At 45.2% G+C, this 12350-nt stretch overlaps 1 protein-coding gene across 4 annotated transcripts in view; it reads left to right on the forward strand.

The window, feature by feature from the left end:
* The window catches only part of LOC115196716 (FERM domain-containing protein 4A), a 190324-nt gene that overhangs the window by 82716 nt on the left and 95258 nt on the right, over positions 1 to 12350 (forward strand). For 2 of the 4 annotated variants that reach the window (XM_029757571.1, XM_029757577.1), the window contains exon 1: positions 5794 to 6249. The exons of the other annotated variants lie outside the window; for them this stretch is intronic. In XM_029757571.1, the coding sequence (XP_029613431.1) occupies positions 6157 to 6249 (93 nt within the window). In that variant the 5' untranslated portion in view covers positions 5794 to 6156. Of the gene's footprint in view, positions 1 to 5793; positions 6250 to 12350 lie in introns of those variants that run through there. 4 annotated transcript variants of the gene reach the window in all.

Below are 12350 nucleotides of genomic sequence, written 5' to 3' on the forward strand. Positions count from 1 at the left end.
TGGGGGTGCCACAGGGTTCAATTCTCGGGCCGACTCTTTTCTCTGTATATATCAATGATGCCGCTCTTACTGCTGGTGATTCTCTGATCCACCTCTACGCAGACGACACCATTCTGTATATATCTGGCCCTTCTTTGGACACTGTGCTAACAAACCTCCAAACGAGCTTCAATGCCATACAACAATCCTTCTGAGGCCTCCAAATGCTTTTAAATGCTAGTAAAACTAAGTGCATGCTCTTCAACCGATTGCTGCCCGCACCCTCCCGCCCGACTAGCATCACTATTCTGGACGGTTCTGACTTAGAATATGTGGAAAACTACAAATACCTAGGTGTCTGGTTAGACTGTAAACTCTCCTTCCAGACTCACATTAAGCATCTCCAATCCAAAATTAAATCTAGAATCGGCTTCCTATTTTGCAACAAAGCCTCCTTCACTCATCCTGCCAAATATACCCTCATAAAACTGACTATCCTACCGATCCTAGACTTCGGCAATGTCATTTACAAAATAGCCTCCAACACTCTACAAATAAAATTGGATGTAGTCTATCACAGTGCCATCTGTTTTGTCACCAAAGCCCCATATACTACCCACCACTACGACCTGTATGCTCTCGTTGGCTGGCCCTCGCTTCATATTCGTCTCCAAACCTACTGGTTCCAGGTCATCTATAAGTCTTTGCTAGGTAAAGCCCCGCCTTATCTGAGCTCACTGGTCACTATAGCAACACCCACCCGTAGCACGTGCTCCAGCAGGTATATTTCACTGGTCATCCCCAAAGCCAACACTTACTTTGGCCTCCTTTCCTTCCAGTTCTCTGCTGCCAATGATTGGAACAAATTGCAAGTCTTATATCTCCCTCTCTAACTTCAAGCATCAGCTATCAGAGCAGCTTACCGATCACTGTACCTGTACACAGCCAATCTGTAAATAGCCCACCCAACTACCTCAACCCCATATTGTTACTTATCCTCTTGCTCTTTTGCACCCCATCTCTACTTGCACATCATCATCTGCACATCTATCACTCCAGTGTTAATGCTAAATTGTAATTATTTCACTTTACGGCCTATTGCCTTACCTCCCTACTCTTCTACATTTGCACACGCTGTACATAGATTTTTGTATTGTGTTAGTGACTGTACGTTTGTTTATGTGTAACTCTGTGTTGTTTTTGTTGCACTGCTTTGCTTTATCTTGGCCAGGACGCAGTTGTAAATGAGAACTTGTTCTCAACTGGCCTACCTGGTTAAATAAAGGTGAAATAAAAAAAATAAAAAATGTAAATGCATTTATGGTGTTGTAACTCTATTCTGGCTATTGTCTGGAATCTTAACCATTAACACCTACACTGGCAAGAGGAGAGAGCCTGGCTGGAGGGCATTTCCAGAAACACACACACACCTCAGACGAGGGACCATAGGGATGAATCAGAACGCTGCAGGCAGAGACTGGCTGGGCTCCCAGTAAATTAAAACGAAACAAAGTCAAGACTTTACCATGGGGAACCATCTCTACAACTCAGATCACCACTCATATCACCACTCCAATCACACACACACACACACACACACACACACACACACACACACACACACACACACACACACACACACACACACACACACACACACACACACACACACACACACACACACACATACAGGCCTACATACAATTAAATGTTTCAATCCACATAATACATGATAAATAAACATGCACACCAGGTGCATTGTTTGAGGAAAAATCTGGTCTCATTAGTAGTCATTAATGTACTGCTCGTTACGGCATTGTTTTTTCTCTCTCTCTCTCTCTCTCTCTTTCTCTCACACTCAGTCACTCAGTTCTTTGTGTCTGGAACTGGCTAGGCTGGTTTTGTGGTGATTAGGTAGAATGTGTGACAGGGGATGTTGGGGGTTGCTGTATGTTTAGAGAGAGAAATGAATTTCATCAGAACCCTTCAGACTGTGTGTGAATGTCTCATGTGTGCCTTTTCCTGTGTGTTATTAGGGGTTCCAGCAGCGAAGCTGGGTGAAACACTATTGTATTTGGTGGCGATTATTATTATTCCTGTTCCACCAACATTTGTGGTGGAACAGGAAACAAAGTTGCCTCAATGACCCATTAGGTACATCATTATGGATTTTCTGCCATTTAGAATTTTGTGAAAAACACTACTCCTTTGGCCCCGAATGACCGATCTGCATGAATCTTTGATATATGGCATCTATGCACCAAGGTCTCTCAATGCAATATTTTCCAGGCTAGTATGTCAAACAACATTGGCCGCTACTGACCATATAAATCAGACACGCATATTCGTAACTTGGTACACATCTTCCAAACTCTGTCTAGACTCAACATATGCAAGCACAATCAGATCGACCACACACAGGTGCTATATCGGGAACATGTTTATATCTCTTGATCTGTTTGACTCAGATATATGCAATTTGGCACACATGCTCAAGGATACGAACATTGCTAACCTGTAAAGTATGGTTCAGTTTAGTTGCATGGTGGCGCTGTTGGACAGGAAAAACAATTCATTAAAGCTCATTGGCTTTCAGCGGCCATATTGTTTGAGTCTTGGAAAATATTGCATTTGAAGATGTGCATCCATATATACCAAGTTTTGGGGCTGATCGTTTCAGCGGTTCTGGAGAAGAAGACGTTTAAATTAGTAAACATCATTGAAAATGATCCAAAACTAGAGTTGCAAAATCACAGGATCTTTCAATAAATTCCCTGGTTTTCCAGAAATCCTAGTTGGAGGATTTCCCAGAAACAGGATGGAAATCCTCCAACCGGGATTTTGAGAACACGTGATTTATTGAAAATATCCGGAATTTTGCAACCCTATCCAAAATACATCAAAAGCATATTGCATGATTTGTTCGATGTTGAGTTTTGATATTTGGCAGGCACGGTAAGGATTACCGAAGTAGTGAATCCTAGGCCAATGTGTCCAATTTGTCCTGATGGTGGCACTGTGTGTATGTGTGTATATGTGTATGTGTATGTGTATGTGTATGTGTGTGTGTGTGTGTGTGTGTGTGTGTGTGTGGACGTGTTTAACTATACCCTCTAGAAAAGGCATTTGACCTTGTGGTGACCAACAAAATGTCCCCAGTTGGTCAAATTTTTATTGTTTACTATTCTTTGGGGACAACTTTTTATTTCTTGTGGGGACTTCTGGTCCCCACAAGAATAGTAAACAAATAAAAAGTTGTCCCCAAAGAATAGTAAACAATAAAAATTTGACCAACTGGGGACATTTTGTTGGTCACCACAAGGTCAAATGCCTTTTCTAGAGGGTATAGCTAAACACGTCCACACACACACACACACACACACACACACACACACACACACACACACACACACACACACACACACACACACACACACACACACACACACACACACACACACACACACACACACACACACACACACACACAAAAAATGCCTTTTCTAGGGGGTTTATGGCTAAGGTTAGAATTAGTGTTATGGTTAGAATTCGCTTTAGGGTTACGAGCTAGGGTTAAGGTTAGGTTTTTGGGTTAAGGTTAGGGTTAGGGTAAGTGTTATGGGTTAAGGAAAATATGATTTTGAATGAGACTGAATTGTATGTCCCCATAAGGTTAACTGTGCAAGACTGCGTGTGCGTGTGCGTGTGTGTATGCGTGTTTTGTTGTCCCGTATGTCAGGGTGCTGTGTGTATGTTCGACTGAAATAGGTCATAGTGTACTGTATCTTGCCTGAAGCGTTAAATCATGTTTTCTCCTCCTGTTAAGATTATTGAGAACTGGAGGCTTTTATCATTACTGTGTTATTCAAAATGTTTTACTCTTTTTAGTAAGCCTACACAGAGGATGGACTTGCAGTCTTTAGTAGTTAATTATGGACAGCCATGTAATTTTTCCTGCTGATGAACAAGATAAAATAGGATATCTCCAGTCAAAATAACATAATTAATCTAACATATCACAGAGATGTGTTTTCACATCTGACAGTGAAAACGGATCAGTAGTTATTTTCATCTTCTCTTTCATTCCCTCCAGTTTGAGTCTCTGAGTCGTGGATGTTGCCTGCACTCTGTGGGGTTATATATAGCCCGCTGATATTTCTTATGTAGGACACACAGACACACACACACACACACACACACACACACACACACACACACACACACACACACACACACACACACACACACACACCACACACACCACACACACACACACACACACACACTCCTGATGTAAGCCAGAGTATTGAATAAATGATGCTTAGTGGGGATTACTAGTGCAGATGACTTTCTCCTGTGTGGTTGGCACAGCTTTAACCACTGTGTGTGTGTGTGTGTGTGTGTGTGTGTGTGTGTGTGTGTGTGTGTGTGTGTGTGTGTGAGTGTGTGTGTGTGTGTGTGTGTACGTTTGTGTGTACGTTTGTGAGTACGTTTGTGTGTGCGATATCATGTCCATAAATTCCGTGAATTACAGGGAGGTGGGATTTTTAGAGGGCTGCTCATTTAATCTGGATGTGTCGGATCAGTGTGTGTGTGTGTGGGTGTGTGTGTGTCGAACCCTGGTCTTCAACTCTCAGGCAAGGTTACTCATCATACAAGTGTAGTCCGCCAACCACCTCCAACAGTCCTGTTTGCGTGTGTGTGCGTGCAATAAATGTGTGTGTTAATACACTCTTACTAACCACCTGCCGATGCAGTATTGACCAGCTAATTGAGGGAAGCTGAGCTGTGCAGAGTGATTATAAGAAAATTACAGTAGATCACTAGAACCAGCTGTAACTCAAGTCAACCCTAACCCAGCCAATTGATCTGATGGTCAGACAAGGGCCACACCGCTCCATGGCTTAAGCTTAGCACTGGACTCCCTTCCTATCAGGACAGATGGGTTTTATGCCCAACAAGCTCTCACAGTTTCACTACAAAATTAGATGTTCATCCACGTTCTCAAAGCGTCAAATTTCAAAGTTGCTCCAAACGTCAAATTTCGAACTGTTTTCTTGCTGCTGCTGCCCTATACCATTCTATTTCTCCAAATGTCAAATGTACTAGTTAAGGGTTAAGTTAAGACACTTATTCCAAGTGGTTAAGGGTTCAAAATAAAAAACAGTGTCCATGATCGAACACACAACCTTATGATCCAGAGAAATGGGACGATGCCCATCCACCACCCCTGTCCACAACACCTCATCAAAACCCAAGCCTACTTGATGGCAATAGCGCTTACTGTTGCCCCTAGTGGCCGGCTTTGAAGACGTTCCCCCTCTCTTTGGGATCCTGGCCCTTTGTAAACTTATTTTCTTATTGGCGGCTGTGCATTCAAGTGTGCGTTTGTGCGTTTGTGCATGTGTTTAGGCGTATCCCTCTCTGTGCTCCAGTCCAGACAGAAGGGGTGAAAGCTGGATGTGGGATTTAAAGATAATCCACCCACCAGATGGCAAAACATCACATATTCCTTTTGAGGTGTACCACGTGACCCACGTACCATGTGTGTGTGTATCAACCTCCCTCCCCCGCCCCCCTCCCCGCCACGCACACTCACTATTCCTTTGTGATCACGTGACCAAGTGTGAGTATGCTAATAACCACCGTAGCGTCACATTAAACCAGTGACCTGGTTAAGCCCCTGACGAGAGAGAGAGAGAGAGCGAGAGAGAGAGACCCCACAGGCTACAGAGAGAGAAGGCGGGATAGAGACAGACTGAAGTGGAAGAGAGAGAAAAGAAACAAAGCATACTCCCTCCCTCTCCTCACAAACATAGGCCTACTCACGCCAGCACACACACACACCGTGTGCAAGAGCAGCAGAGTGGAGCGTAGCTAAGCAGAGGAGAATGGGCAGTTCTCTGAATCAGAGAGATACACACTCTCCTCTCACCAAGACTAACAGAGGAGAGAGGGAGTGAGAGAAGGAGGGAAGACAGGACTGGGACTACTCATACCCACTCTCTCTCACAAACACACGCTAGCTCGCGAGAGCTGCTTCTAGGCTGGATGTGAATAGACGTTCTCTCTCCACACATACTCACACACTAACACACACACACACACACACACACACACACACACACACACACACACACACACACACACACACACACACACACTGAGGGTCGTGCCATGGTGGTGCAGGGGGCTGTAACCCCGGGTAGGACCCGCAGACTCATGCTCAAACTACCGGTGGGAACGTTAAGACGGAACAGTGGAGAGAGGGTAAGATACACTGGATTATACCCTCCTCTGTCTCTCTCTCTGTCTCTCTCTCACTCTGTCTGTCTGTCTCTCTCTCTGTCTCCCCCTCTCTCTCTGTCTGTCTCTCCCTCCCTCTCTCTGTCTGTCTCTCTCTGTCTCTCCCTCTCTCTGTATGTCTCTCTCACTCTGTCTGTCTGTCTGTCTGTCTGTCTGTCTGTCTGTCTGTCTGTCTGTCTGTCTGTCTGTCTGTCTGTCTGTCTGTCTGTCTCTCTCTCTCTCTCTCTCTCTCTCTCTCTCTCTGTCTCTCTCTCTCTGTCTGTCTCTCCCTCTCTCTGTATGTCTCTCTCACTCTGTCTGTCTGTCTGTCTCTCTCTCTCATTCTCTCTCTCGCTCTCTGTCAGGCTCCCTGCTTGTCTCTTTCAATCTCTCACTGCTTCCCACTCTCTGCCTCTCTCTCACTCTCTGCCTCTCTCTCCTCTGTCTTGCTGTGCTTATTGTGTGTGGTTGGGGTTTAAGGGTTACTTGGCTAATCCAGGGACAGTAGGAGATTGAGTTGGAAAGCAAAGCAAGAGCAAAGCTTTTAATCTGAAACTGCACACTGAGTGGACAATGAATGTCTCTCTGTCACTCTCTCTCTACCTCTTGCCTGTCCATCCTAATTCTTACCCAGTTTGAAGGTCATTGAGGTCTCAATCTACTATGTGCTTGTGTGATATTGGCATACTGACTTATTTAGATAGCATACTGTTGCCATACTGTAACAGAGCTGTATATAGCCAAGCCTAGCATAGCATGGCTAATCATTATCCTCCATGTCCTATCCTGTCTAGTTACACACAGAGGACAGCCCATGCCTGCCAGGCAGCTATGACTGTCAATGGACTTTTCACATTTTTACTTTCAGTTTGATCCTGTTGTTCTGATTTGAGGTGTTGCATTTATCTGGTTTAAGTGGAATGTACTGTATGTCTATTCCAACCAGCTCTCACAGTCTCACTTCAGAATTAGACTTTCATCCATGTTTCTCAAAAGTCACATTTCTAAGTTGATGCAAATGTCAAATTTGTAAGTGTTTAAGGTTAGGTTTAGGCATTAACTCTGAAATCCTAAGGTTAGGCATTAACTCAGAATGGTTAAGGTAAGGGTTAATGTTTGGCATGGGGTTAAAACAAAAATATCGTTGGATTCCAACTTGCAACCAGAGGCAGATGCTTCCACCCATCTGCCATCACCGTCCACAACACCCTAGCAAAACCACAACCTACATGAAGGTAACAGCACTCACTGTTTCCCCTAGTGGCCGGTTTCCACGTCATCTAGCAATGTCCTCAGACTTGGATGGACGTCGAATACTGACTTGTATCACGGGTGACCTGGCTGGTCTATTCAGAGGTACTGTCACAGTCAAACCTCAGGACATGTTCTGACCTGCTGCATGACTCACTAACTCTTAAGCCAACATGTTTTCAGCATGAGTGTGTGTTGCATGCACCTGCGTGTGTGAGTGATAATAACATTCCCATCATGCTGTGGTAAAGAGGGGTTAGTCCTAATTTCATGTTGAAACAGTAATGGTACAAAGTGAATCAGAGTTTAGTGCAGTCTGTGTGGGTGTGCTTTAACACACTACATACCTTTAGAGGGACAGCTCTTCCAGAGGATATGCTCTCAGGCTATGGTTCTATGCAGGGTTAGGTAGGTTACTTTCTAAATGTAATCCGTTACAGTTACTAGTTACCTGTCCACAATTGTAGTCAGAAACGTAACTTTTGGAGTACCCAAACTCAGTAACATAATCTGATTACATTCAGTTACTTTTTGATGACTTTCCCCTTTAAAGGCATTAGAAGAATACAAAAATGTCTCTTACCAATTGAACGACATCTATTGCAGGATAAATCAATGTTACATTTTACATAGCTGGCCATATATGGATGTTACATTTTACTTTATGGGTTGGTTATGTAGGCTTCTTCTAACCCATCTCTTCCTACTACACATAATAATACGATTACATTAAAAACCAAAGTCTTTCAGAATTCCAATCGTTGCTATAGCCCTTGATACTCATGAATAGGAATTGGAAATATGGAAGTATAGATAAGCCAAATTGTTTTATCTGAGCATGACCGCAAAACAAATTAGCCAGCCCTACTTTGTTGTTTATGATTTTGTTGTCATGGAGGACTGATTGATGATTCATTGATTCGAGTTGAAAAATAAGTGCAGCGCTCATTGAATGGCATGCTTTGAGCACTACATGTGAAAAATGAATGCCATATGCTGCATTTGCTATAGGCCTTTTTTAAACCTTTTTTTGGTGACAGCTGTTTGAAGGGCAAATCCACAGATGAAACAATAACAAAACGGCCTCTGTTTTGGTAAAAAGCTGAGGGATGGGCCTGGAGAAATGTAACCACTTTCAGATTATTAGACAGAGCTATGGATGCAAGGACTAACCATCCATGATATAAAAATGATTGTTTTAACCATGTTATGAGGCTATACAGTGTTTGTTTGCATTTACAATATTCACAAACATTGGAGAAAAACTAGCTTATATTTTGGGTTGTCATGGAATGTGACAGCTCATGAGGCATTTATAATTTATATTCTTCAAGAATATATATAATCCAAAAAGGTATGTAGCAACTACAAATTGCCCCTTTAAGTCTACAGGAAATAACTACCCACAAACCCCCATAGAACAAACACCCCTATAAATAGGACCTTCAATCAGAGGCAACAAGAAACAGCTGCCTCCAATTGAAGGTCAACCCAATAAACACCACATAGAAATTAACCAACTAGAAATAACATAGAAATACACTAACATAGAACATAACCCAAACAACCCAAGAAACACCCTAAACAAACACCCTAAACAAACACCCCCTGCCACGCCCTGACCAAACTACAATAACAAACAGCCCCTTTACTGGTCAGGACGTGACAGTACCCCCCCCCCCCAAAAGGTGCAGACCCCGGATGCACCTTAAACAACAAAACAAAACACAAAAGAAACCCCAACACAAAAAGAATCCCCTAACTAAAGGGAGGGAAGGGAGGGTGGCCACCGTCACCGACGGTTCTTGTGCTACACCCCCCCCCCCAACCTCCTACTATGGAGGTGGCTCAGGCTCCGGCCTTACTCCCCAACCTAACCTGTCCACCCCCGCTAACTGCTTATTATTATTTACCCCTCTCGAAGTCTCTGGACTACGGCGCGTCGCTGAAGACCTCGGGCTGAGGCGCGTCGCTGGAGACCTCGGACTGGAGGGCGACTCTGGGAGCTCCGGACTGTGGGCCGTCTCTGCTGGCTCCGGACTGTGGGCCGTCTCTGCTGGCTCCGGACTGTGGGCCGTCTCTGCTGGCTCCGGACTGTGGGCCGTCTCTGCTGGCTCCGGACTGTGGGCTGGCTCCGGACTGTGGGCCGTCTCTGCTGGCTCCGGACTGTGGGCCGTCTCTGCTGGCTCCGGACTGTGGGCCGTCTCTGCTGGCTCCGGACTGTGGGCCGTCTCTGCTGGCTCCGGACTGTGGGCCGTCTCTGCTGGCTCCAGACTGTGGGCCGTCTCTGCAGGCTCCGGACTGTGGGCCATCTCTAGACGGGGCACTGTTGCCGGAAGCTCTGGACGGGGAACTGTCGTCGGAAGCTCTGGACGGGGACTGCGCACTGAAGGCCTGATGCGTGGGGCTGGCTTTGGAGGTGCCAGACTAGGGACATGCACCACAGGGCTAGTGCGAGGAGCAGAAGCAGGACGAACTGGACTGGGCTGACGCACTGGAGGCCTGGTGTGTGGTGCTGGCTTTGGAGGCGCCAGACTGGAAACACGCACCTCAAGGCTAGTGCGAGGAGCGGGAACTGGATACACTGGGTCATGAGTAGGCACTGGCGCTCTGGAGCGCATCGCCTGCACAACCCATCCTGGCTGGATGGTAACAGTAGCCCTGCATGAGCAGAGTGCTGGCACAGGGCAAACTGGGCTGTGCAGAGGCCTGATGGCTGCCGTGCGTAGAGCAGGCGTAAGGTAGCCTGGGCCTAGGAGGCGCACTGGTGGCCAGATGTGCTGTGCAGGCATACTCCTACCCGGCTGGATGCCCACTCTATCACAGCACTTGCGAGGGGCTGGGATCGCTCGCAACGGACTGTGCGTGCGCATGGGCGAGATCGTGCGCACTTCCGCATACACCGGTGCTCTCATGATCCGTTGCTCCCCATAATAAGCACTGGGAGTTGGCTTAGGTCTATTACCTGACCTAGCCACTCCCCCCGTGTGCCCACCCAAAACATTTTCTTGGGGCTGCCTCTCGCACTTGCCAATCTGCGCGTATAACTCCTCGTAATGGTGCCTTTCTGCCGTGGCTGCCTCCAGCTCCTCCTTAGGGCGCTGGTACTCCCCAGCCTGGTGCCATGGTCCTGCCCCGTCCAGGATCTCCTCCCATGTCCATGAATCCTTATATTCCTCCTGCTGCTCCTTCCTCCGCTGCTTGGTCCGTTTGTGGTGGGTAGTTCTGTCACGATTGTCGTAAGGAGTGGACCAAAACACAGCAGGAAAATGTATACTCATCTTCTTTTTTTATTTGAAGAAGGAAAAACAAAATAAACACGTATAAAAAAACAAACGACTCCAAACAGTCCCGTCAGGTGCAACTAACACTAAAGCAGGAAATAACTACCCACAAACCCCCATAGAACAAACACCCCTATAAATAGGACCTTCAATCAGAGGCAACGAGAAGCAGCTGCCTCCAATTGAAGGTCAACCCAATAAACACCACATAGAAATAGACCAACTAGAAATAACATAGAAATACACTTACATAGAACATAACCCAAACAACCCCGAAATACCCTAAACAAACACCCCCTGCCATGCCCTGACCAAACTACAATAACAAACAGCCCCTTTACTGGTCAGGACGTGACACCAACTGTAAAATATGGTGGAGGGAGCATCATGGTTTGAGGCTGCTTTGCTGCCTCAGGGCCTGGACATCTTGCTGTCATCGACGGAAAAATGAATTCCCAAGTTTGTCAAGACATTTTGCAGAAGAATGTTAGGCTATCTGTCCGCCAATTGAAACGCAATAGAAGTTGGTTGATGCAACAGGACAACGACCCAAAACTCAGAAGTAAATCAACAACAGAATGTCTTCAACAGAAAACAAATACACCTTCTGGAGTGGCCCAGTCAGAGTCTTGACCTCAACCCGATTGAGATGCTGTGGCATGACCTCAAGAGAGCAGTTCACACCAGACATCCCAAAAATATTGCTGAACTGAAACAATTTTTTAAAGAAGAATGGTCCAAAATTCCTCCTGACCGTTGTGCAGGTCTGATCCGCAACTACAGAAAACGTTTGGTTGAGGTTATTGCTGCCAAAGGGTCAACCAGTTATTAAATGGGTTCACATGCTTTTTCCACCATGCACTGTGAATGTTTACACGGTGTGCTCAATAAAGACAGGAAAACATATAATTGTTTGTGTGTTATTAGTTTAAGCAGACTGTTTTTGTCTATTGTTGTGACCTAGACGAAGATCAGATCACATTTTATGACCAATTTATGCAGAAATCCAGGTATTTCCAAAGGGTTCACATACTTTTTCTTGCCACTGTAGCTTGGACTGTAGCCTACAAAAGACTATTCCTGCTTTTTTCCCACAGTCCATCAAACACATTTGGTGTGTCATCACAGTGGTCTCTGATTTATCGTCAGACTCGCTCACGTTGAACAAATTTAAACTTGCAGCATTTTTCAGTGCTGATTTGAAGTGTCAAAGATTTTTTTTCCGCAAACATCCTTTCTGAATTTAAAAGTAATCATCTAATTTTTCAAAAGTATCTGTAATCGGATTAAAATATTTTAGCTGGTAATTTAACGGATTATTGTTACCATTTTTTTGTAATCCCTTACACGTAATCTGTTACTCCCCAACCCTGGTTCTATGGTAGAGGAGTGCCAACCAGAACCTTTCGCTGGGTCCCAAACAGCTGGCCCTCTGGTGGCAGAGACACAGTGCTGTTTAGTTTCAAGGCCACATGAAACATTTAAAGACTGCATGTGGGTCATAAATGTTAGGGAACTGCTTGCGTAATCCAATAAAGGAGGATTTACATA

This window comes from Salmo trutta, chromosome 7 (genome assembly GCF_901001165.1).
Source record: "Salmo trutta chromosome 7, fSalTru1.1, whole genome shotgun sequence".
In the NCBI taxonomy this organism is placed as follows: Eukaryota; Metazoa; Chordata; class Actinopteri; order Salmoniformes; family Salmonidae; genus Salmo; species Salmo trutta.